This window comes from Corvus cornix, chromosome 4 (genome assembly GCF_000738735.6).
Source record: "Corvus cornix cornix isolate S_Up_H32 chromosome 4, ASM73873v5, whole genome shotgun sequence".
Lineage (NCBI taxonomy): Eukaryota > Metazoa > Chordata > Aves > Passeriformes > Corvidae > Corvus > Corvus cornix.
The window spans coordinates 49916623-49941698 of NC_046334.1; the positions used below are offsets into that span (position 1 = coordinate 49916623).

The 25076-nt window shown below is 36.1% G+C and overlaps 1 protein-coding gene across 3 annotated transcripts in view; it reads left to right on the plus strand.

Annotated features, from left to right (window-relative positions):
- PDS5A (PDS5 cohesin associated factor A) overlaps positions 1 to 25076 on the plus strand; it is a 92259-nt gene that overhangs the window by 26575 nt on the left and 40608 nt on the right. For all 3 annotated transcript variants that reach the window (XR_005601704.1, XM_039550529.1, XM_039550528.1), the window contains exons 3-12: positions 4929 to 5132; positions 5547 to 5633; positions 6422 to 6519; positions 7020 to 7146; positions 10528 to 10608; positions 12065 to 12205; positions 13249 to 13364; positions 14123 to 14217; positions 15088 to 15233; positions 22500 to 22651. Coding sequence is in view for 2 of the 3 variants with exons in the window: in XM_039550529.1 (XP_039406463.1) it covers positions 4929 to 5132; positions 5547 to 5633; positions 6422 to 6519; positions 7020 to 7146; positions 10528 to 10608; positions 12065 to 12205; positions 13249 to 13364; positions 14123 to 14217; positions 15088 to 15233; positions 22500 to 22651 (1247 nt within the window). In the remaining variant the exon portion in view is untranslated. The remainder of the gene's footprint in view (positions 1 to 4928; positions 5133 to 5546; positions 5634 to 6421; positions 6520 to 7019; positions 7147 to 10527; positions 10609 to 12064; positions 12206 to 13248; positions 13365 to 14122; positions 14218 to 15087; positions 15234 to 22499; positions 22652 to 25076) is intronic.

The window sequence follows — 25076 nt, forward strand, 5'->3', positions numbered from 1 at the left end:
TTTTTTTTTAATTAATGAGGGTAATCAGGATTAAGCAATGTGTTTACAGTCAGCATTTAGTATTTTTAGCAGTTCATGAGTTGTATTGCTGTTTTTTCCTTTCTTCTGTCATTTCCTGCAATTGCATTTTCATTGTTTTCAGGTACATAGCCTGTTGTTGGCTCATAAATTCTTTACAACTGCTTACTAAATGTCCATCTTTCTCCTGTTGTTTACAGCAGATAAGCTCTTAATAGCATAAGGTCTTGGATTTAAGCACTAAGCATATGAGGATTTACCAGTGGTGATTTTTTGGTATTTCTGTTCTTCTCATAGAGTATTCTGTCTTCTACTGCCATTCTGTAGCTGTGTCAACACCATCAATTCCTACTCCTTGTACCACAGTTTTTTATGGAAATAGGGTCACTTATAACACCGTTGTCCACCAATAAATTCATTCCGTTTCAAAAGGTTCTTTAAGTTTATCACTTAAGGAAGGGGCTAAGGAGACAATATTGGCCTAATTTTCATCTCTTTCAAGCTCCTCATTTTCCATGTGGCTCAGTGTGATGTGACTCAGTGTGATGCTGTTCTTGACACTCAAGCTAAGTTTCTGGTTGTGGTCGGTCTTGTGTAGAGTATTGATTATCTTTATTAAAGGCATGAGCTGTTTTGAAATGAGGGTTATCAAAGTAATTTGCTTTTTATGTGTTATCCTGTTTTTCTTGATTTCTGGGTTTATTTACCCTTTCCAGGTTTGATTCGTATTATAAAATTCTATTGGTGTCCTCCTGTTGGATGTATTGGCAGGATGTCATTTCTTGATTATTACATCAATATTTGGTGCTCTCTGCTTAGTTGGTATCTCCCTTGTTTGGGTTTTAGCTTGTGGGGAGGGTGGTGATGGTGGGTGTGTGTGTGTATAGTTTGTTGTTTGGTATTATTTTGCTTGTTGTTTAAAGAAAAGCCAACAAAACCTGACTTACTACATTTGTGATTTCATTTGTCAGGAATTTAAAGATTTTGAAATAACAATCATCTGGTCCTCCTGATTTGGATGTTTTTATTTATTTTCTTCTTCTCCACACTTTAAAGTCTCTTTTTTTTCATGTTTGTTTGATGCTTCTGGCTAATAGATAGGAGGTAGGACTGTATCTGAGGCCAGCGAAGACTTCTCATCCTAAATTTGCACCGCATAGAAGTATTTTTTTCAGAGACACGTCTGTGAAACATTTTGCTATGTTTTACTATAAGATCTGAGACAAAATTTTAATTTATTATTAATAGTTAATGGCAAGAATCACCTATAGTGCTGCATAAATAATGTGAGGAAAAATGTAAAAACATTCTGATGGCAGAGTTGCATTATTTGGGTGTGCTGTGTTTTCAGTGTTTTCTTGGCATCTCCCCTTGAATTGTCCTAGCTCTTGAATTGTCATCTGGGTTCACATCCATTTGGTTAAGTTTTACTTTCAAATATCTTTTGTATTTAATGCTAGTACTGAAGTTAATTTAAAATATCATCCGTTTTACAACAAATGGTGTAAAATTCTCTCAATTGTTGAATTTCTTCTTTCAGTGATTGCAAAGGGATCTTTTAAATACTGAGTATCTTTCCCTGGTCTTTTTAGAAGACAAGGGTTGTTAGACATTACTGCTTTGGAACCCTATGAATAAGATGGTGTAAGAACAGTAAAACAAATGCAACGTCCACACACCTTCCCCCTGCTGTGACTGGCTTGGAGGTTTGTGCTTGTCCTGCCAACTGCAGCTAGGCTTTTTGAGATCTCCCTGCTTCTTCCTCTCTCCAGGTGCTGGTTTGAGTCTTTTCGCTGTCTATACTGATTACCCTGTCCTCTCTTGGTGTTTATATAGCTCCCCTCCCTATAGTACTGAAGTCATCAGTGTGTTTCAGCAGTAGATGGGCTTCCTGATCCAACAAACCGTTTTCCTAAATCCTGCAGATCTGAACAGCAGAAGTTAGTATTCCTGTCTGAGGCATAGGGTCTTGCACAAGAGCCACAGCTGAGTCACATAAGGGCAAGCTACCATGCTGATTTTGTCTTTGAAAACAGGCCCCATGTAAGCTGCATGTGAGACATGGGCAGTGTATGAACAGCCTTTTGGCAACCTCTCGTGTATGTTTCAATGCTGTTGAAAGGTTGACAGTCTCACAAGAAGTTGCAGGTATTGTTCCTCTCGCCTCATTTCAGGCCTCTAGTCACACTGAGCTGCTTTCATGGTTGGTGGAGAGTTCCAGGGCAAAACTGGGCCACCATCTGTAGATGTCATCATAGACATCTGTGCTTGAACTCAGGGTCTGTGTATTTCTCTCCGATGGGTGAAAGGGTAACCAAGAGTGACTGGCTTCTCACTGCATGGTTGATAAAATCAGATGAACACCTTCCTGAAAGCTTTAACTTTTCACTTTTCAGTACATTCATAACGTGCTGAGAGTGATTTCAGCAGTCTTCATTTAGCTGTTCTTGCTAGTTTGAATGAAGGCATTTGCATTTCTTCAACGTTATAATCCAGTCATTTCACTTACATGTTTGCAGAGCCTGCGAGAGTAAAATCTTGCTCTGATAATTAGAATTTCAGGGCAGTGTGGTAAAAATGGCAATAAAGTCAATTTCTAGAATAGTTACAATACTTTCATTTTTTTCAAGCTAACTAAAGTACCAGTATCTGACAAATTAATGGACATGCATTCAATCAAGAGCAATGCAGAATGAATTTAATCATAAATGTGCATAGCTGTATTCTGTTTACATTTGCTAGAATTAGTGTTTAAATTGACTGCTTTGTTGTTTGGAAAAGAATGGATGATGTTACATTAATATTGTTACATTCATATTGTTAAAGAATACTTTTTTGTCGCCTGCTTTTTGCACAGAGTACAGTAACAGGTTTTGTGATGAAAGCTGCGAAGTCTGTATGTTTTTATATAAATGAACATTAATTAGTGTTCTAGATAGTTTCAACTGTACAGCCAGATTTCAGTTAGACAGTGCTACTGTAATTTGAAAAATTAGTGAGTTCCTGTTACACTTTGATCACATTTTTCAGGAATAAAAACTGCCTTAGCATGATAATGAGTGGTTTCCAGTTTGGACATTAAAAACCTTAAATTATTTGGATTTTTAGCCTTTTGTATCTAGAGTTTATTTTAGATTTTCATTTTCATTAGCAGATTGTTTTAGCAGGTCAATTTTTAGCTGTCCAGGACTCCAGGTGATGCCACACCAGTGCAGAGCAGGACAGTCCCCTCCCTTGACCAGCTGGCAGTGCTGTGCCTGATGCACCCCAGGACACAGTGACAAATGGCCCTGTAACAGGCAGACCTGAGTTGTCAGTAGAAGGATGGTTTTAAAACATAGCTTAAGAATATTTTTAAGGAAATGGACCAATAAGATACAAATTGTGTCTTTCTGGGCTATAGATGTAAAGTTCTCTTTTTTTCTGTCTGTTGCTGTGTAGGGTTTTTCTCCTCTCTGTTCTTGTCTCCTCTTTTTTGTCTTTGTGGCAAATTGGATTATACTTGTACATTTATAGAAATGGAGGAGGATTTTTAAGTAATGTACTATAGGAAAGGTTGTTGTCAAACATTTATTTTAATTTATAAGATCTACTGGATTTAAAACTATATTTCAAAACTCAGGAAGGAGAGAAAGCTTAAAGACATCACTTTCATGTTGGAGGCAGGGACATGATTAATAATGGAGAAGCAACCCTAGAATCATTTGTATGACACCATAACAAAAAAAATCTGGTTAGAGTAAGAGATGTATTTATTAGCTGTGTGAGCTCAGTCTTCTTTTGTGTTTTAGTGTTATTATTTTAGAGGTGAATTTGACCCATCAAGGTTTATCATTCTGTGTTCTCTCTTGTATCTCTATTGTGTGTACTTTGTATACTGTGTCTGTAGTGGGCATATCAAATCCTGTTGGTATGCAGTGTGGCTGTCCTTCACAGTTTTAAAAACTCTGAGGATGCTCAAGTGACATGGAGGAATGGAACAAAGACTGATTTCACTAAGGTGCTAATAAGAGTCTCTGGCACATCTGCCTATTCTGTGCTGACATCCTAGAAGTCATTCTCATCCTTTAACAGACACTATTCCAAAAGTTAAATCTGCAACTTTTTATTTCTTCAAACTTAATTCTTACTTTCAGTTTTGCCGAATCATTGTGTTGAGAAGCTTCAATTAACTGGGGTTGTGTAATAATTAAAAATAAACTATTTTGGTGGCATTTCATAGCAATTATTAGTTCTTAGCTGTGCTAGAAGAAACAAGAAAACCATGTGGTTAGATTTTAACATAGTGTTGATAAGGCTAAAGATGCAGCTCTGAGTATGCAGAAGGAGTAGATCTGTAGTGTTAAGACTTACTCTACATGAGGGATTAAATTATCCAGTATCTAGTTTGTTTAAACTAGATAAAAAGGTTGTGCATATATAAAGTACTTTGTGAGGTCTGTGCCTCAATAGAGGCAGAGTATTAAGAGTGGCTTCTTAGGCTCCTCTAGTCCTGGCACAGCTCTAAAGCAGCTGCATTGTACTGTAGCCATGTGTATAGCCCCTTGCACTATTCATACTGAGGTGAGTCCTCACTTGGAATTGCAGTGGGACTGCTTTGAGGAAGAGATTCTGCCATCTCCAACCTCGATCTGTGCACAGCAGTTTCTGAGCTGTACTCCAGGTCAAGATTGACAAAATAAGCAGAACTGCAAAGTGGTTCTCAGTGTCTTAATCTAAAATATCAATAAACCTTTAAGTATCAGATTAACACTTCCCTTTTTCTCATATTTATCCTAACTGTACAAGTACTAACTGTGATTATGCAGCAGAACATACATTGATAGCACTTCATCTTTTTAAAAAGTCTTGTTTAGTAATAAGGAATAAAAGCAGAAAGAACTCATTTTTTTTTTTCTGGTGTTTTTCAGATGGTGGTAAAAACCTTCATGGATATGGACCAGGACTCAGAAGATGAGAAGCAGCAGTATCTCCCATTAGCCTTGCACCTTGCATCTGAATTCTTCCTCAGGAATCCCAATAAAGATGTGCGCCTCCTTGTAGCTTGTTGCTTGGCTGATATCTTTCGTATCTATGCTCCTGAAGCTCCATATACTTCCCATGACAAACTTAAGGTAAAATGCTTCATAAACTAAAGGCTTTTCTCCTACCTTACTCTTACTGAGAAAAATATAAACCACCCCCTCCCCCAAAAAACCCCAAATGAACCAAACAGTCCACCCGCCCCAACTTTTAAAAAACCCAAAAAACCAACAGAAAAAAATGTTTTTATTCCCATGTATACTGATTTTCAGTTTTATTAAAGAGACGTTTCTTTAATCCTGTAAGTCAGTGTAATACTAAAGGGCCAGAGATGTGTAAAGGAATGCTAGATGGCCAGTATCTGTGTTGGTGATAGATTTCTGTCAGTGCCTAAAGAAGACAATTTAATGTTCTCATGAGTTTGAAAATGTAGGTAGATGTCACTAGTAAAGGATTGTATTTTTACTTTCTGCTGAATCAAGCTTGTAAACTTTGTTTTTTGACAGGACATATTCTTGTTTATTACAAGACAATTAAAAGGCTTGGAGGACACGAAGAGCCCTCAATTTAACAGATACTTTTACTTATTAGAGGTAACACAATAGTTGTAACTTTCAGTAGATGGTATTAGCTCTGTAAGCCTAACAAGTGTAATCAGTCTTTCTCCTGATGTGCCAGTATGCCTGGCAAATTTCTTTTATTCTGTAAATCACACCAGTCTCATTAAAGTTCAGTGAATTGCTTCTTTTAATACTTATAATGCTGTTGGCATTTAATTAGTTCATCAGTCTGTAGTTGAGGACATGTTAAAACAATTGGTATTTATTAACATTTAGCCTTTATCCTACAATTCCATACATTGAGGGTTTTTTATTAAGAGAGAAAATTTCAAATGCTGGTTAAAATGCAAATGTGTCTATATTGGGGATGGGAGAAGGAATGTAAGGTTTTTGCTTTAAAAACATTGCAAAACCATACTCTTGACAATAACTGAGTGGTGGGGTTCCGTGTGCTTTTAGAAATAATATCTCATTTCTAAACAAGATATTTGATGTTTAAAACATGATGTTTTAAATTGTATTGTTTCACAGCATGAAGAAAAAATAGGGTCTTACTATATTGCCATTCTGTCAATCAGCTTTTATACTTAAGAAATCAGATTATTCTGTATTTAGTTTTTTCTGGATATATCTTGCAAAGCCCCTCTGTGTTAGGCGCTCTTTATATGCAAAGCAAATATCCAGTCTCTTTCCCCAAAGCATTTGCATCTATTGTATATTATTTTTCCTTAAATAGAAAAAAAAAATGTAACTAACATGATTATATTTGTGTGACTTAATGTGAAGTTGTACTAGCCTGAATATCCTAATTTTTGTTCTAGAATTTAGCTTGGGTCAAATCTTACAACATCTGCTTTGAGTTGGAAGATTGCAATGAAATTTTTATTCAGCTTTTTAGGACTCTTTTTTCAGTTATCAAGTAAGTTGAATCACTTCCATTATATTGAACTGTCAAAATAACATCAGGTTTGGGGGTAGACTGAATCATAGCATAGTCTACAGATAAATATGTCTGAGCAGAAGTCTTTATTTTTCTAAATAAAGAGCTACAGGGAAAGAAAATCAATGTGAACTGCTGACATTATGGAGGGGTGTGTGTCTGAAAGTAAATGTGTTTTAAAATTTGTTGTCCATGTTACAACAGTACACTTCATTCTGATTAGTTTATCTACATTTTTGTATTGGTTGTTACTGTCCTTTTTTTATTTTGATTCTCTTTAAGCAGAGCTAGGTTGTTCTAGGTTTTTGAACCTTTCCATAAGAGAGGAAAGGCACATAAAATAGTTTTGAGATGTGGAGAATGTAAGGGAGAGCAAACTGGACATATATTTGTGGCATTAGATATTGTTTCTTGATTGTACTGTTAGTATTTGTCAGGGTCTGAGAATTTCATATTGGTAATATTTTTTATGATCTTAGTAATAGCCACAACCAGAAGGTACAAATGCATATGCTGGATTTGATGAGTTCTATCATCATGGAAGGCGATGGAGTAACTCAGGAGCTGCTGGACTCAATTTTGATTAACCTCATTCCTGCACACAAGGTCTGCCAAGTAAAACATTCTCATAGTATACTGTTATAATAACAATAACTCTTATTACCTTTTGCATGTTTATCTCTTATACACTTTAGCTATCATGACTGTTTTATTTTCTCACATTCATTTGGGAATTGCCTGGTGCTGTTCATTAGCTGTGTCTAGATATGGACACAAAGAGATTGTGCCACCTCAGGATCTCTGTACTGAAACATAAATAAAGTGTTTTCAAGCAAATATAATAGGTAAACATTGTATCTTGAGGATCTGTGCGTAGTTGGTTGTTTTGCTTTTGGGATATGTTGGGGTTTTTTTAATAGAGAAGATGTGAAGTATTTTTTAATTAGAAAAAAGGGCGATGGGGAAGATATCCCCAAGACTTCTGTGGTGCCTTGCTGTTCTCCTCAGCTTGCCAGTCAAGCTTTGCTCCACCTTCCTAGTTATGCTGCCCACCCCTTCCATTGTCTTTCTCCATTTAATTCACTTATAAAGGGACAAAGTGACACATAATACACACACACACTCTCCCCTTCCTAGAGGAATTTTATACAAGCTCTTCCTCAGAGAGGGTGTCACTGAGTCTGCACTTGAGCTTTTAAAGTACCATCTCTGTAATGCCTTAATAGATTTGAAAAGAGAATAAACAGAACTCCTTCAGCTGTGAAATAAGGGAAAATGAGATGCAGGCTGGTGATGCCTTACATTGACCACGAAAATTCCCTTCCTAAAACACTTGTGCTCACCAAAAATAGTATGGAGTATTGTAAGTTTCAGTTATTAGTTATAGCAGATGAACTGTGCTCTGATTACCAAGTATGTGTTTCTGTTTGTTCATTTGTTAATTTAAAATAGCAACAAAAATTAAGGCAGGTCCATCCATGACTACATAATTAAAGTTAAATTAGTACATAAAAGCAGGGATTATTCCTTTGGTTGCATAAAGAGGGAGAATTCATGGAAATGAGTAGCATGGGATTGACTAAGCTGTGGCCATTGTCATTTACCTGCGAAATCTCATCAGGCATATAAAAGTATCTATTGTCTGAGATGAGTTTGCATTCCTTCTGTCATAATCATGAGACAGGAATGCCATTCTATCAAATCATTTTTATTGACAGCAGTGAGATAATGTCTTTTGAAACTGCTGACACAGAGAGGCCTCTTGTAACAAGAGTCCTTCTGAAAGTACACTGTTCTTTGTAAGTTGCTTCTAATGAGTTATAGGCATTAGATACCAGGAATGGGAGCAGAGAGTGGCAATATGTATGTCAGGTGATGCTATTAACAATGGTGGAAGCTGCTCTGAGGGTACAAAGGCCATGTAAAACCTTGTACAACCTAACAGTGTGTTGTGACTACTTGGTTTAGGCAAAGTAAAAGTGAATGTGATCTTTTAGCATTAACATTGTTATAGTTTTGCCTCATGAAGAAAATTCTCAAGCAAGGCTCTGATAAAGATGGAGATAAAAACTTGGTGTAAATATTGGGTTGTAAGGCATATATAGTATCACTTAGAGGACTGGTGCCACTCTTACCGGCTCTTGGTCATGGACTGAGCAAGTAAGTCAGTGCTCAGTATTGTAATTTGGTCAGTATGTTGGTCTGTGTTACTTTGTTTCCTCTAACAACAGCACTTAAAATACTGCTTTACTATGTTAGTTCAAATCCAAAAAAACAAACAGTTCTTTTGTCTAATCTGCCTAGTAGAGTTTGACTGTTGTAACTATGTTCTCCGTTCATGAACAGATCCCCTAGAAAATTCTGTGATTATATTGCTTGTCTTTAGATATGTAAATAAGAAGCCCTGTAGCCTTAAGAGCACAGTTTATTCTCTTGTAGAATGCATTCAGTAGCAGTGCTTTTAGGTCTGTGTAAAGCAGTCAAATACCAGTCATTCTCTGCTATGATGCAAGAAAAGTATCAGTCTGGCAAGACTTGATGGAAGGTTCTTTGTAAAGAAGCTGAAATAATGCGTTTTGGATAATGCAGTCTGGTTTTGGTTTTTAGTTAGACATGATATACAGTCTACCTCAGAATCTAGATTATATTAATTTGTATGTCCATTCTTAGTAAAGCGATGGTGGTGTACATTGTTCTCTATGTGTGCTAATGGGACTCTCATCTAGTAAATCCAGGTTTTCAATAGCAGTAGCATATGTCACATTTTGCTCAGACCTTTGGCCTCAGACTGTAGTCCTTTCTAGTAACTTCAAAAGCAGTGCTATTCAGTGAATATTTTTCTTCACACTTTTACTTAAGTTATTCCTTAAAAACATGTGTTAAAAATCTGCATTTTCTTCTGCATGTTCTACAGCATGGCTAATCCAGACCCACAAGGTTTCTCTTCTCCCAACAGATTATTTGTTTATTATTTATTAATAGCTGTTTATTTGATCAAGATATACATTACTTTTCTAGGCTGTTTTGGTTCTTTGGTATTGTGGTGTTTTGTGTTTGGGTGTGTATTTGGGTTGTTGGTTTGGTTGTGTGGAAGATCCATAGAAAATGTATTTTAAAGTTTGAGGTTGGCAGTCCTTTAGTTTAATACCAGCATACCAGTCAACAAGATTTTAATCATGGCCTGATTTGGAGAGAAAGTGTTGGGATATTTTTTGAGAAGAGTTTATACATACCTGTCTTCTATAATGAGCCATCAGTTTAGCGCTTCAGAGACTGAGGAGATACTTATTTGAGCCTTTGGCCACTTGTTTCTCTTTACTGTCTGTTGGTGAACTGTATTTGTAATCTCATTAGTTATAAGAACAAGAGGGAGTTGTTCTTAATGTAGACTTGCCAAATACCGTCTTTCCAAGAATCAGTCATCCCTAGGCTTTACCTGCATTTTGTCTGCAGTGATTTGTAATTTTCAGGGCAATCAGCTCATCTGTTCCTATTTTTTCTCCCTCCAAGCTGCATTAATCCTTAGATGATATGAGATACTGCATATGGGATTTGTGCAGACTTGGACAGTCAAATTTTTCAGATCTGCGGTTACATTATTTTTCTTGCTCAAGAGCAATATAAACAATGTTCAGGTTTGTCATGTTACAATCAAATGCTTACTTGGAAAGTTAATTGCTAACTCTGCCCAAGTGTAGGTGCTTTCTGTAGTCTCACTGTGGGCTGTCTCAGAGCATATGGTACAGTCTGTGGAGAAGTCAGTGCAGTTTTACCCTCTAGACAAGGCTGAACTTGCTACAGAGTGTAACCCTAATGAGTATGAGGGGCAAACAAAACCACATTTAAATACTAATTTAAATTCATTCATTTTTCAGTTCCAAATTTGGTGTACATTAATTTTCAGAGTATGGAGGTATGGTAATGTTTCTTCAAAATTTGTTATTGCATGTGAAAATGTAAGATTTTATTATATTTTCTTTATTTCAGAACCTTAACAAACAAGCGTTTGATCTTGCAAAAGTCCTGTTGAAAAGGACTGTCCAGACCATTGAACCATGTATTGCCAATGTATGTAAATTAATTAATCCACATTACCTGCAAGTATTCTTGTTACTGTCTTGAATTATTGGAATTGTGGTAGGGGTTTTTATTCTTTTAAGTACTGTTTATGGAAGCTACATTTTGTAATGCAACTACAAGAATACCGTTTCCAAATAGGATGTTGTTGGCTTGGTTGTTAAGTATGTGGAGTGTTTCAAATAAATGAAGAGGAAATTAATTTTTATCCATCTCAGTCTAATGTTCAGCCTAAATCCAGGCTGTGAAAATAGGTGACCACCAAAAATCCTATTAAAACTAAAAGAATTACTAATACTTCATATGTCCAGCAACCAGACAGCCTCATTTCATACCAAGCTTTAGGATGAAGCATTTCAAACTAGTCTCTTTGCTAGCTTTTTTTTCCCTTCCTAAACTTCCTATGACTTGTAGTCATAAAGAGTAAAAGAACTATGCTTTTTACAAGGCTTCCTTCAAATTATAATTCCTTCTTGTTGAATGTGAGTGTTGTATGTTCTGCCTATTAATACAGCAGTCTTTGGTGGGTGTGGTCTGATCCATTCTGTTGCCTTTCCTTGGTTCTGAAACCAATAGAATTCATAAAATTCAGAGTAGTTTAAAAGGGAATTAGGCAAATTCATAAATCAGTAAGTATTTAAAAGCTCAGGAGTCTCACTAACAGTTACATTCCAGTTCTCCTGGTTTTTTAAGCTTTTTAATTAGTCATATCTGGAAGCAGGATAGTACATAAAGTAACCTTTAAGTTGGTTTTATACTATTCTCCTTACTTTCTTTTTCAAGTGTGTAATATTTTTTTTGCTATTGCATTTGCACTGCTTAAATAATATTAACCCACAGTATCTAATAGGAAGTATTAAATTTTAATATACCTTATATAAATAAAAAAATAAACAATTCACAATTTAGGCTACTTTGGTTTGTTTCTGTTTGATCACTAATGACCCTGATACATTACTTGTCAAATGTTGCAAGACATAACATAAAGACCTCTGACATTCTTTAAAATGGAGTTGAAGCAGAGAACCTTCTTTTTCAGCATTTGATGATCTTCAGTTGGAATGGGTTTCAATTACAACAAAATTCCTTAAAAGTACTAATTTTTTTTTTTTGTCAATGTTCTACTGGATGAATATGCATTTTAAGTTAACAATTCTGTATTACCTGTTAATTTTGCTTGGGAGATAGTTATTGAGATTTGAAATGATCAAATTTTCATGTATTAAACTATCTTGATAGAATTAATAGAACTGAACTGAGAAGGATGTTGGAAATTTGCTTGAGCCAAAATTGTAAGGGTGAAATACTTTGATATAATGAAAAAATTGTGCATTGAGTGTCTTCCATTAGTATAAAACCATTAACGATACTACATTAAAATAATTTTTTAAAATAATGTTTGCATTAATGAAGGAAAATACACTACATAATATTGTTTGTATTTTAGTTTTTTAACCAGGTTCTGGTACTGGGAAAGTCTTCAGTAAGTGACTTATCAGAACATGTGTTTGACTTGATCCAAGAGCTTTTTGCCATAGATCCTCACTTACTACTGTCTGTCATGCCACAGCTGGAATTCAAGCTGAAGGTGAGTTACAATGTAGCTTTGGACAATCAGTAAAATTTCTGGAGATACTAGAAGTGCAGGACTGTAGATTTAATAAGTGTTCTACTAAAGGGATAAAACTTCTGTATTTATTGCTTTTTTTTGAAGATAAATGTAATACTAAAGAAGTGATACTGGAAATCTGTATACAATTATGTGCTTATTGTGCTTGCAAATGTATTATGCACACAAAATGTATATAATCATTATAATGATAAATTAATGCAGTCTCATGCAAAAGCTTTATGTACTTAATCTTTGGATTACACCCAAAATTTATAAAGTAATTAGGCTGTGGTTGGCTTATCTTATGAAATGCAAATGTGTCAGCTTCAGTATTGATTTGCAGAATTTTCTTCTATGAAATAATGTTTTAATAATAAGGGGAAGTATTTCCTAATATTTTATCAGATTTGTTATTGTCAGCTGACTGCTTTTGAATCCTTGAAGATACTTAATTTATCCTGATTTGGAGGTTTGTGGGAGTTTTAACTAAAAAGCTGTTTGTATTTCCTTAGATTGTAAGTGGACAAGAGAAATAATTTTGTATGGATGGATGTACATGTAGGCTATGGCTGCAACATACACAAGTAACCAAGAAATGGGTATTTGGTGAAGTTATGTGTAGCTTTCATTAGTGCACATCTATTTATAACATCTTAATTGGTGTCTTTTCCACACACATTAAATAGTCTTAAAGAATGTCTTAAATCATTAATTGTTGAAGTTGTCAAATATGTTAGTCAGAGTATTGTGTATGGGTTTTTGCTCCTGAAAAAGAAGGCACTTTCCAAGCACAGCCATCTATTCAGTGTCTGTAATATATCAGCTTAATAGGTATTTGTATATCTTGCCTCATATTAATCCAGTAAGATAATTAAAGAGAATGAGGATTATGAGAAATATTTTCAAACTCAGTTTTAAATCTATCTGTTCAAAAAACAGAAATAAAAGGAAGCCAGAAATTATTATTAAGATATTACAGATAATTATTTACAGTTCCTTTTTCATGTTTTGATTTTTAGAGCAATGATGGAGAAGAACGTTTGGCTGTTGTTCGACTTCTGGCTAAACTCTTTGGCTCCAAAGATTCTGATCTGGCCACACAAAATCGACCTCTTTGGCAGTGCTTTCTTGGGCGGTAAGAGAAATGGGATAGAATTCCAAATTTCAGTTCTTTTTGTTGTGAATTTTCTTACAGTATTGCATTTTTCATTGTGTTTTTAGAAGATGTAACTGTTTGTATTTGAACAAGTTACTTTGTTAGACCTGCAAAACAGAAAACTGCATACAGTTTTATTTTAGAAGGAAGAAGCCTGAAGGACTGCGGCTATATTGCTATCAGCTATGGGGCATATAAATTAGATAGACAGCACATTATATGCATAACAGAAATTACACAATAGTTATACCAGCACTGCCTGAAATTTCATACTGTGCAACTGTATCTATCTGTTTTGCTTGGCATTTACCTTTCTGAGTGAAGAGATACGTCCATTTAAGTAAATGTAGAAGTTTCTATTCTTTTAAAAAGTGAGTGTTTTCAAATGGTACGTGTTAGATGCCAATTTACATTTCTATAATTTTTATACATACGCACAATTGACATTGCATGGAGAATTGTGTTCAGAAGTCAGTGGGCAAAATCCATTGGGTCAACGTTTTATCCACATACAGCGTATTCATTCTTTGATTTTAGTCCTGAATTTATTAGAAATAATATTTGTATGAGGTACGTTATGGAGATAAATTCAGAACATTTATATTCTATAATTTTGCCATATAAAAGTATTCTAATTGTTAATAGGACATACTATCAACACATGTTACTACATAGAGAATAGTACTGATTTGCAAAGCTAATTAAAAATTAACATTCATCATCTTCTATCCCTCTAGGTTCAATGATATCCATGTCCCTGTGAGATTAGAGAGTGTGAAATTCGCCAGTCACTGTTTAATGAACCATCCAGACTTAGCAAAAGACCTCACTGGTGAGATGCTCATACAGGGGTTTAGAGTAATGTACAAAATGAGCAAGGAACTGTATAATTATTTTTGTACATAGCAGTGTAGTTCTGAAATGTATCAAGTCCAGTGCTTGATGCTGGATGGAAGAGGTATCTGCTGAGTAATTGATTTCTGTTGAAGACAAGTGCTAGTTACTAGAAAGAGAGGAGTGTGTGATTTTGTGTGGACTTAGTCAGAGTGAGCGGTTAAGAAGCTACCCATTGCAGAATGAATTTTAAAGTAATTTCAAGTTCTAAAGAAACTTTGGTGAGGCAAAGCAAATATTGGTGCAACATCCTGACTTTACGTTCAAAACCAGTCACTGTGTTCCCCACGACTCTCTTCCACTGAGTTTAGAAAATGCCTTTTTGCTGATGAAAACTATGAAGTTTCCTCTTTCACTACAGTATCATTTTAACTATGAGAAGATTTTCAGGCTTAACTGAAAATACTGTTGCTTTTTGATGCAAGCTATTCTACAACAATTGTCAGTATTTTTCATTTATGATTTACTCTGGCAATGAGAATTTCTTCTCTTTTTATTTCTTTTTATTCCCTCACCCCCTTTACTTAGAATATATTCTAGTCAACTTTATTTCACTTTATTGCTTCTTGCAAATGAGGTTATCATAAAAGCTATTCTATATTCTTCTGATACTTACAGTTATCTAATTGTTTTATATTTAACATAGAAAACATCGGAACAGATGTTTCCTGTGGGTAGCTCTGTATTTTATAGATTACATGGTTGTGATATATGACTGACATTTAATTGTTTTAACATTATTAATAAATCAGAATACATCACACCTATGTAAAAAAGCCAAGATTTTTCTTGTTTCTGCTCATAACAGAATATTTGAAGGTTAGATCTCATGACCCAGAAGAAGCCATTCGACATGATGTTATTGTTACAATTATTACTGCGGGCAAGAGAGATCTCTCTTTAGTCAATGACCAGCTGCTTGGCTTTGTAAGGGAAAGAACGCTAGACAAACGGGTAAGTGTTAATATTGTATTTTCAGCAACTACCTGCTTCTAATATACTTTAATAAAACTAAAATTAAAAAAAACAAAGCCACAGAATCAGAGAATCTTAAGAGTTGACTATTAACAAGAATGCTGTAGGGAAAAAATTATTTTCTTACGAGAACATCGTAATGAAAATTCCCTATTATGGTGGCATCAATCAAGTGCTGTCAAGCAAATAGGGTCACTGACTTGTGATAAACACAGTCATATTGTAAGAACATAAGAATGGTCAGACATGTTTAGACCAACGGTCCCTATAAACCATTATAATTCTAACAGTGGTCAATTTTGGCTTCCAGCAAGTTGTGATTTAAGGATTTCTTAAGTCCACTGGCCCACATTCATAATAAATTTCAACAGAACTTTATTCCGTGTATTTATCAAGTTCTTTCTTGAATTTATTAGTACTTTATAAGCCTCTGGCACATGCATCAGTAAATTCAAGTTTAAAGCATGTTTGGGAAAAGTAGCTTCACTTGTTTGTTTTTAAACTTGTCTGGTAATTAGACTGGGTATCTGAGTTCTTGGACCACATAAAATAATAGTCTTTGACTCATTTGTTTTTAATAAATGTGAATACCATATCTTCTCCAGTTCTTTGTTTTCCATTCTAAAGAATCACCTGGTTAACTTCCCCACAAATTGATTATTGCATACCTTCTGATCATTCTTGGCTGCATGTTCTATAGCCTGTTGGGACTAAGGTGACCAGACTTGGTAATGGCATTCACAGTTCACACCATGTGGTATACACACTTGATGATAAGTTTTTTCCTTATTCTGAAACATTCTATCTGTCTCATACACTCTCTCCCAGCACTGAGCTGACGGTTTTGGAAAACATTCACGTTGACTTCAGTGTTTTGCTTGAATAACTTTAGATGATATACTGCCAAATACTGTACATGCAGAGTTAATGCTGGTGGGCAAACCTATCCTTAATCTGAATTTCTTACATTTCATATTGTAACAATTCAGTAACATGACATTTTTCTGCAATTCTTCCTTATAATGTTACATCTGACTACCTCATTAAATTTTATACACACTATTCAGTTCATTTTCTAATAATTTTTCATATGTTAAGTGTCAGAGATTCCTTTCTGACTGTCGATAGGTTCCTTTTGTCTCCTCCTTTGTGAAAATTGGTCATTTATTTCCACCCCTTGTCCTCTATGTTTTAGTTAATAATAATTTACAACAGAATTTTTATTCTAAGGCCCTCTGGTATGAGACTTTGTTGGAAATTTTTTTGGGATCCTAATGCATTTTACTGATGTACTTCTCCGTTTGCTAAAAGTTGGGGTTTTTTTTAAGATAAAACTTCCCATTATATAAAGTTCAATGACATATTTCCATAACTTATTTTTCAGTAGTGTCAGCTCTTTGTTGTTCTGTTACTGTTCTATTTCAACCTGTTTGCCCATTCAAAATTAGATGTTCTGATGAGTGGCGCATTGTTCCTCTTCAGACCCTTTGGTTTCTTTCATATTTGCTGTCTTCAATCTGTTCATTGGTAGATTGCAGTAATAGAATAATAGGTATTCGGTATATAACGTCTAAATTCCTGTAAAAGTCATAGATGGGATACCACCTGGTCTTAATGATTTTGTTCCTGCTTGCTTTATTAATTTTTTTTAAATGTCTCTTAATGATACTTTAGGAAACCTCTTCAGACCTCTCTCCTGGAGCAAATCTGTTTGTCTTTCAGCCATTCAGAAAGGGTCTGGAAGGCTTCCTGCTTCTGGAAGCTTTGATGAAGATGTTTAGTTAGTATGCTTTTAATAACTTCATTTTGAAGCTGTTGCCCATGCTTCATCAAGGATTTACTTTCAACTTGCCAGAGCTTATACTGTTTCCTGTTAACATTTTTTTGGATGTGGCTCCTTGCTCTTTGAAGGGTGATGTTTAATAGCAGACTTCTCTGTGCTATGTAGCCATGTAGATTTTTTTTTCCTTACTATTGTTCTTTTTTAATAGGCTGTAGAAAGGATGCCCCTATGTCATTCTAGCTAGTTAGTTTAATTATTTCAAAATAATTTTACATTGCTTTGTTCCCCTTTTAAGTGAGAATGTTACTATAATGGATTTTGGGAAAAGGATGTCATCTTTACAGAGAAATACTGATTTTGAGTATCTTCGCTATTATAAAGCAGCTCTTCAATTAGTTGTACTTGCAGCTTGACATTGCATGTTTCTCAGGAGTGATCAAGATCACCTTCCTTCTTTTTCAGCCACTAAACATGCCTAAAAGGTCAACTATGAGATTTAAAAACTTTTAGTATAACCACCACTTCCCACTGGGACTTCCACCTAGTGAGAATGGGATAATTGTTATTGTGTCTTCAACACAGTGTCTCTGTTCTGTTCTCCTTTAGCATGTTGCTGTCAGTAAGAGGCAGTCAGCTATTACTGCACAGCTGTAATACTGATTTCTACAGAGCTAGGTCTTTTTTGTGTGGCTTTAAATCCAGTGTGGCGGCACTTAATGTTCCTCGTATGTTTGACTAAGTCATTTCACACCAGCGATAGGTTTGATATATTGCATTTCAAGGTTAGGTGCTTTTTCAGGCAATCAGTGAAGAATAACTTCATCTGTACATGATGTTTCTCTTATAAAAATCTCTGGAGAGAGCTTCAATGAAAATACAACCTGAGGAGAAAATAAAATTGAGCACTGAAATGAGACTAGAAATGACTACAACAAATACTTAGTATTTGAAGTAGGCCTTAGCAATATAGGATGTCTTTGTATATGTAATTAGTGTTAGGAAATTAGGATCAAGGACTTCTAAACTTTCATCTGTTTTATTTTTAGGATTTTTCTCCAGTTTGGGAGAGGAGCATTGATAATGTCCATGTAACTATCTTTATGTTTTCTGCGTAGGATTTTCTCAGATCTGGGAAGAGTGCATTATACCTATTTTAATAATTCTTTTTCTTCAAAAGAACTCTTTATTCTGCTGGCTGCATTTACCCTTCGTAGCTGGGTTTCTTTTGGACACATCTACTGCAGACTCCTAGATGATTGTTCATCTGTTTGACTTCATCTTTTTAGACCTGTAATCACCTATCAAATGAGTATCGTTATTACTACGAAAAGAATTCTTGTCCAACAGGCTGAAGTAAACTGCCAACCTGTCATTTCAATTCTACCTTTTATCTTTCTAAAACAGGGAAAAAATTTAAGTTGTGCTAACTGGTACACCATTTAAGTGATCTGTTTTTTCTCCTGACCATATTCTAATTGACGCAGTATTAGTAAGGATAGTCTTAACACTTTCTAGAGTAAAAGTTTCTGGCTAAAAGACACTACTTAATTTTTTAAGGAGTGTACTTAGCTGACTTGATCTGTATAGTCATCTGCATGATAGTTGCAGTTTTCAAATCACCGGTAGTTTTCAACTCCATTTGTATTGCTCCAGATGGAAAAGTAACTCTGGTAACAGATGTTTCCCAAAAACTGAAATCTAGTCTTTGGTAATAATTGTTCTGAGCAAAGCTCCCTTGGAACACTGTCTCAAGGGTCTTTCCAGCATCTTCACTTTTCAGAATAACTAGGAGACATTTTAAAAACAAGTAACAAAAACATTGTTTTCTGTTATACTGGAATAATCTTAAGAACCTGAAAAGTTAAGAAGAGAGTTTTGACATCTGACTTCATTGGCATTTCTCCCAACAGCCTTTATGGAGTAGAGACTTCGGCCCTTCATGAGAAGTGACTTGCACATCATCAGCTTGAAGTCAAAAGCTATAGATTGAGGAGCCATAGAAACAGACTCACATTTTTGGTTCCTCTTTACGCATTTTTCTGCATGTGTGTTAGTTTTAACTGTACTGAAAACCATTGTGGCTTTTTCCAGATGATGGAGAACAATTGTAAGATGTTTATGAAGGGAATAGGTTAGTTATTCTAATCGGTAAGGGATTGTATTGAACTTTCAATAACAATTTTTTTCAAAAATCAATCCAACAGTCATCAGTGGAGGAATTTAATTATGTTGGTCAACCAAGGAAGCTAAGGTTATCAAAATTATTTTGTTAATTAAATCAGGGTAGTAATTGTGTTAGCTGTGTTTATTCATATGCTGCCTTTGAAATTGATTATTACATTCCTCTTTCTGTTTATTTGCTGTTTTGGCTTTAATTCTCAGAAGCATCTTACTCTTTTTATTCCCTACATGTATCTCCTGTTCAGTGACTTACTTCCGTGGTGTCTCAAAGCATTCTCTAAGGGGTTTTGTCCAGTGTCTCCTATTGTCAGTCTGAAACTGCCTTTCTACGTGCTCTGAGGTCTACTCTACAGCAATTTCAGTAATCAGAATTCTATTGGCAATCCAAACCTCCTTTCCTTTGTAACCCCTTGTTATTCCTTCATTTTAGGCTTAAATTTTCTGGAATTATTTCTAGGATTTTTTTTTTTTGTCGTTTTCTGACAAGTTTTGCCATCCTTCCTGTCTCTTATAGGAGATCTGATGAAGCTATCACCTGCATTGGAAGGGTATATCTGAATGCAGAAGAGTATTAATACTTTTCTGAAAATGTTTCCCTTTTAGGCCTTTGTAGCGAGTTGGGTTTGTAACCGGGCGGAAACACCAATTTAGTGTAGTGGTTTGGTCCAAGATATTCATTACTGTTTATCTTCTGTGAGATAAGAATTAGGAGAAACGCAAAGCAGGCACCAAACTTGAAAGAATATAAAGAAGTTTATTAACAGACCTAAAAGAAGAAAAAAAAAATACCACACCTTCAGGACTCTTCTCCTCCCCCCACCTTCCTCCCTTCTCCCACTGACAATGTAAAAAGACAACCCTTAAGATGTTCAGTCTGCTTACCACTTCCATAATAACCTTGTTCAGTCCATTTAGGAAGAGGAGTCTCTCTGCTCATGCTATGAAAACATTATCACAACGAGACAGCCGCCCACTTCCAAATAACTTTGTTCAGTCTATTTAGGAGGAGGAGTCTCTCTGCTCGCATGTGAGTCCCTTCCCCCAACTTGCAGCTTTTCCCACAACTGCTTTCGAGGGTCCACTCTTGAAGTTTTTTGGGGTACAATTTTAAGGTTGAGCCGTTCAGAAACAAAAGTTCTTTTCACCCATCTCTGGGAGCATTTCATCTCTAAGAAATCTTTGGGAGCATCTCTAGGAACTGAGGTTTTCTCCTTTCCCATTTGGAGCAAAAGTCCTCATCGCTTCCATCTCTCCCTGTCCAAACTTCTCATGAAATTACAGCTGCGTCAGCATCTGCCTATCTCAGGGCAGGTGCTTTTGCTCACAAGTACAAGTTGAACACTCCACCCCCCATATCTTCATGAAATTACAACGGGTACTCTGATATATCATAGCTTCACAACAGAATTTCAGCTTTAAGCATCTCCTCTTTCTCTTCCCTAGTTTTTCAGCTCTTCACAGCAAGAAAAGCGTTAATCTCACCTAGGCCTTGCAGCTGGAATGTGGCTTATCACAATGGAGAGGGGGCAGAGCCGAGCCACTCTGGCTGCCCACAGCAGGGCTGTGGGAGGGTTCCGCGGATGGAACAGGGCCCATCGACTCCAGAATGGCCGGGCCCGCTGTTTTGGCTTTAATTCTCAGAAGCATCTTACTCTTTTTATTCCCCGTGGGGCCTGCAGCCACCTGTCCCAGCACTGGAAACGAGAGAGAGCTCTGCCTCAGGGTTTCTGTTCTTAAGTGTGTATCACAGAGGCGGTCACAACTTTAAGTGGCTTGAAGAATTGTCCATATTCAAACTGGCCAGCTGATAGGTTCTGTCAGGTCACAGAGGAAGCTGTAAACACCCCTTTGCACTTCCAGGGCTATGCTTTGCCAGCCCGTGACAGCCTTTCTTTTCATTAAAGTGTGCTTTAGATCACAGTGGGAGTGAACAAATTCCTGCAGAAAAGTTAAACAATAACATCTATTTATAGTTAAAGTTTTTCTCTTTTGTGAAAACGAATTACTATGTAATGTTCTAGCAAAGTCATTACTATCTTGACCTGTCATTTACAGTTTCAATAGTTAAGAAATACGTAACAAAATACAAGTTCATTTTTCCCATCTTACTGTTATAACCTACTCCCAACAGCCAGTGGTGTCTTGTGATGACATAAGCCATATTATCTTCAAGATTTGTCTTTTCTTTTCCCTTCAAGCAAAGGAATTCATTTAGCAAAACTATTAAGAAATTAAATGTGCAGTACTTCGGTGTTATTGAGACAAGCCTTCCATTTAACAAGATTGAGGAAGTTATACACAGTATGAATAATACTATCTACATTTATGCTTCTTAGGGTGAAATGATCTCAGCATTGTTAGTCCTTGGGAGTTCAAGGCCAAAAGTGATATCTAGTGTGTTCTGGAAGAAATTATCTCTTTCAGTTTGAATTTCATGCATTTCTTTTAAATGATGTGGGAAAACAAGTTTCTTCAGAGGTTTTCTGTGTAAATCATTCAGCATGAGACACTATGCTGTCTAAATTAATCCTCAAATCAGTTCTTGTATGATTCCATACACAGGTCAGCATAGGAGAGCTTATGGATCTTGTCTGGTAAATTGTTTAATAATGGGATATTTGTTGTTTACTTGAGTGGATAAAGTATGATCACCAAAAGCAAGGGTGAGAACCCATGAACTCCTCCTGTAGCTGTTGTACTCTGGGGGTTTTTTTCCTTAATCCCTGGAGTCTTAGAGCAATTGCTTCAAGGCTTCAGCAAAATGGGCCACTCCGACTGTCCTGGAAAGTGGCCTAAGAGTTCAAGCCCTAGCAGGTTTGGCTCGGCCTAGGCTCCAGATCTCCCATTTCTAGGCAAGGCTGCTATAAGATGGGAAGAAAGAAGTCTGCCACCTCTTGTGCCTGTCTCTGAATAGATAAGCCTTCCAAATCCTGACTCAGTAAGACACTTATTCAGGCGTACATGTTAAGCTGTACTTAACTTCTTTTCTGCTGGCTAGCTCCCAGGTGTTCTTTGCTCAGCACAGAGAAGTACTGGATTCTGGGTTACTGACAATATTTAATCTGCACAGTACTGGGAACAAAACCCTTACATAGGCTTTGCAAATTCTCATCTAGAGGTTTTAAACAGCATTTTTCAGCTTTTGAAGTGTCTAAATATAGATCAGAAAGTGGCTATTTTGTCTTTCATGTTTCTACATCTTTACTGTTTTGTATGTGTGATTTATTTATTTATTTACCAAAATCAATTCCCCAACTTCTTTTCATTTCTTCCCTCTCAAGTGGCGAGTAAGAAAAGAAGCTATGATGGGTCTTGCGCAGCTGTACAAGAAGTATTGTCTTCATGCTGAGGCTGGAAAAGATGCTGCAGAGAAAGTGAGCTGGATAAAGGATAAACTTTTGCACATATATTATCAAAATAGCATTGATGACAAGTGAGTCAATCTAAGTCTTTCTAATTTTAATTGTATCGTGATGCGAGATACTCTGAAAATATGTCTTTATGTTGTGAAAGCTGTTGTATTCTGTATTTGTGGGTTGATGTATGGTGTATTTAATAATCATGAAGATATATATGCAGATAGTGTTGTTGCATTGTTTTTTCATGGATTCATTTTTATATATTGGTGGGACTAGATCTATGATGGTAGTAGATTTTCATTAACTAAGTACTGTGTAAAAAAAAAAATTGTCAGATTTGGCATTTACTATCCCAGTTCTTGTTTGCCTCACTGCTTTCCAGAGGCCAGGCTGTTAAAATCCATGATCTGTGAGTGTTACGTGTGTGCACACCACAGTACATGCACAAACCTCTCCTTTTGGTATGGACCCTTTAGGTAGACCAAAAGCTGAAGAAACATCACCAGAGCTTTCACATTTGTTTCATCTTCTGTATGTTGTCACTCAGTCCCTTTGACTTTTTGAAACACCATTTTGGTGTTGAAAAACATATTTTGGCCAAGGTTTTGGACAATTATTAATAGTCTTTCAGAAAGAAACTCTGAGATCCCACAAAGGTAGAATTTCAGCCTAGATTTTTAGTATGGTAGACTCAAAATTGTTTATAGTGTTTCTTAGCACCTTCCTTACACAGTCTACTATTTCAGTATGTTTTGTTATCTTGGTGGTTAGTCTGAATGAGCTAACAGCCTCCTTCGGTTGCCAGTTATGATACTAAATTTTTAGCCACTGCAGTGGTGAAGGCTCTTGTTTTGTTCATCTGGCTGATCATAAGTGGGCAAGAGTTACATATTTGATTACTTGGCACCATTTTTGAAACTCGGGAGATCTTCACATAGTTTATACAAAGCTAGTTCAGCACATACATAAAAATAACTGTAGTTTGCATTGAGAGGTTTCTGGTTTTTCTACCTTGTTCACATCTTGTTGTCAGTACACAGGTTTGATAGTGGACAGAGAATGAATCAAAGTTGTATAGTGAATGAGGCAGATGTTTTCTGTATTTCTGCTCACAGCAAATGCAGAACACTGTTGGAAACGAGGCAAGGAAATTTAAGGACAGTGTCATCAAAGCTGAGTTTCTTTTCTCTGACATGACTTCTGAAAGTCTGATTACACCATTGAAACTAGCTTTTTCATGAGGAGGCATGGATTGTATCCTGTTTGTTTTCTGGGTATCCACACAGAAAGATTGGTGGCTTGATTTTTAATGTTCTTCTAGGTACCCTGAATTTTAATTCAAATTCTACTAGTTTTTAAGGCTGACAATGAAGTTCTTGCTCAGTCACACCATTGGGTTGGTTTCCTGATCTCAGTGGGAGGGATAAATGTATTTCTGTTATTGTCAGGATTTTAAAGATTTAACACCTGAAGAGCTGTAGAAATGCTATGATCTTTTAAGACAGAGTCTATCCAATCCTTCAAACACATAAGCAAGCATGAGACAAAATTAGCTGACTCTGGCCTATTTTCCTTTAGTAATTCGGCAGAGAGGATAAAAAGTAGCAGTGGACAGCTCTGAGCCTTGGAGTATTTTCCAGAGGCTGCATGGATAACACAGTTCTTTCAGAAGATAATAGTGCAGTATCACACAGAGTTCAGGCATGAAGTGGAATAGAATAGATGTTTTTTCCACAAATTGATAATTCGGTCACTTGTTAATGTTTTTGTTGTGGCTTGACTGTTGATGTACACAGCTACTCAAGACTGAAGACTTGTAACTGTAAGAGCTGCCTCTCATGTGTTCTCTGAGCTTCTCTGTTTTACAATTAATACATAAAGAATGGAGTGAAATGACCACATCTGTAACAGTGCCCTGTTACCAACTATTGTTATGCTAGCCAATCATTTTCCTTACAGGAGAGAAGTGTGGCTTGGAGTTATGCCCGCTTTGTAAATCTTGACCCTGAGCAACAGGGACCAGGGAAGGGCTGGTACAGTCTCTCCATTCGTATTGACAGCTTTTCTAGAATATGTATCTATAGAGGCATGGGCTTGAGCAATGTTCATAAATTGATAAGAACTCTGATGCCTCCAATCTCCTAGTGTGTTAAACAGATAGTCCCTTGAGATCTGAAGATCTTGTTCCCCAAACAATTTAGTTCTTGGAGTTACCAGTGGGAAAGTGTACATTTAAAGAGACAAAGCCAAGTTTTCTTTAATACTAATGAGCTGTCTTGAAATAGTTGTATACATATTCATGGTCATCCTTTTATTTCTCTGCCTTGCCATCATGTCTATTGGAATTTTCTTTGAACAGAAATAAGCTGTGTGAGCAGAAATAAGGTGTGTTTGATCTGTGCAGCTGTGGTCTCTGTACAAGGTACTCCCAGAGTACTTGCTAGTACTAGTACATAGTGAAAAAGTTTTAAAATTCAAGCACACACAGTATTTGTCCAT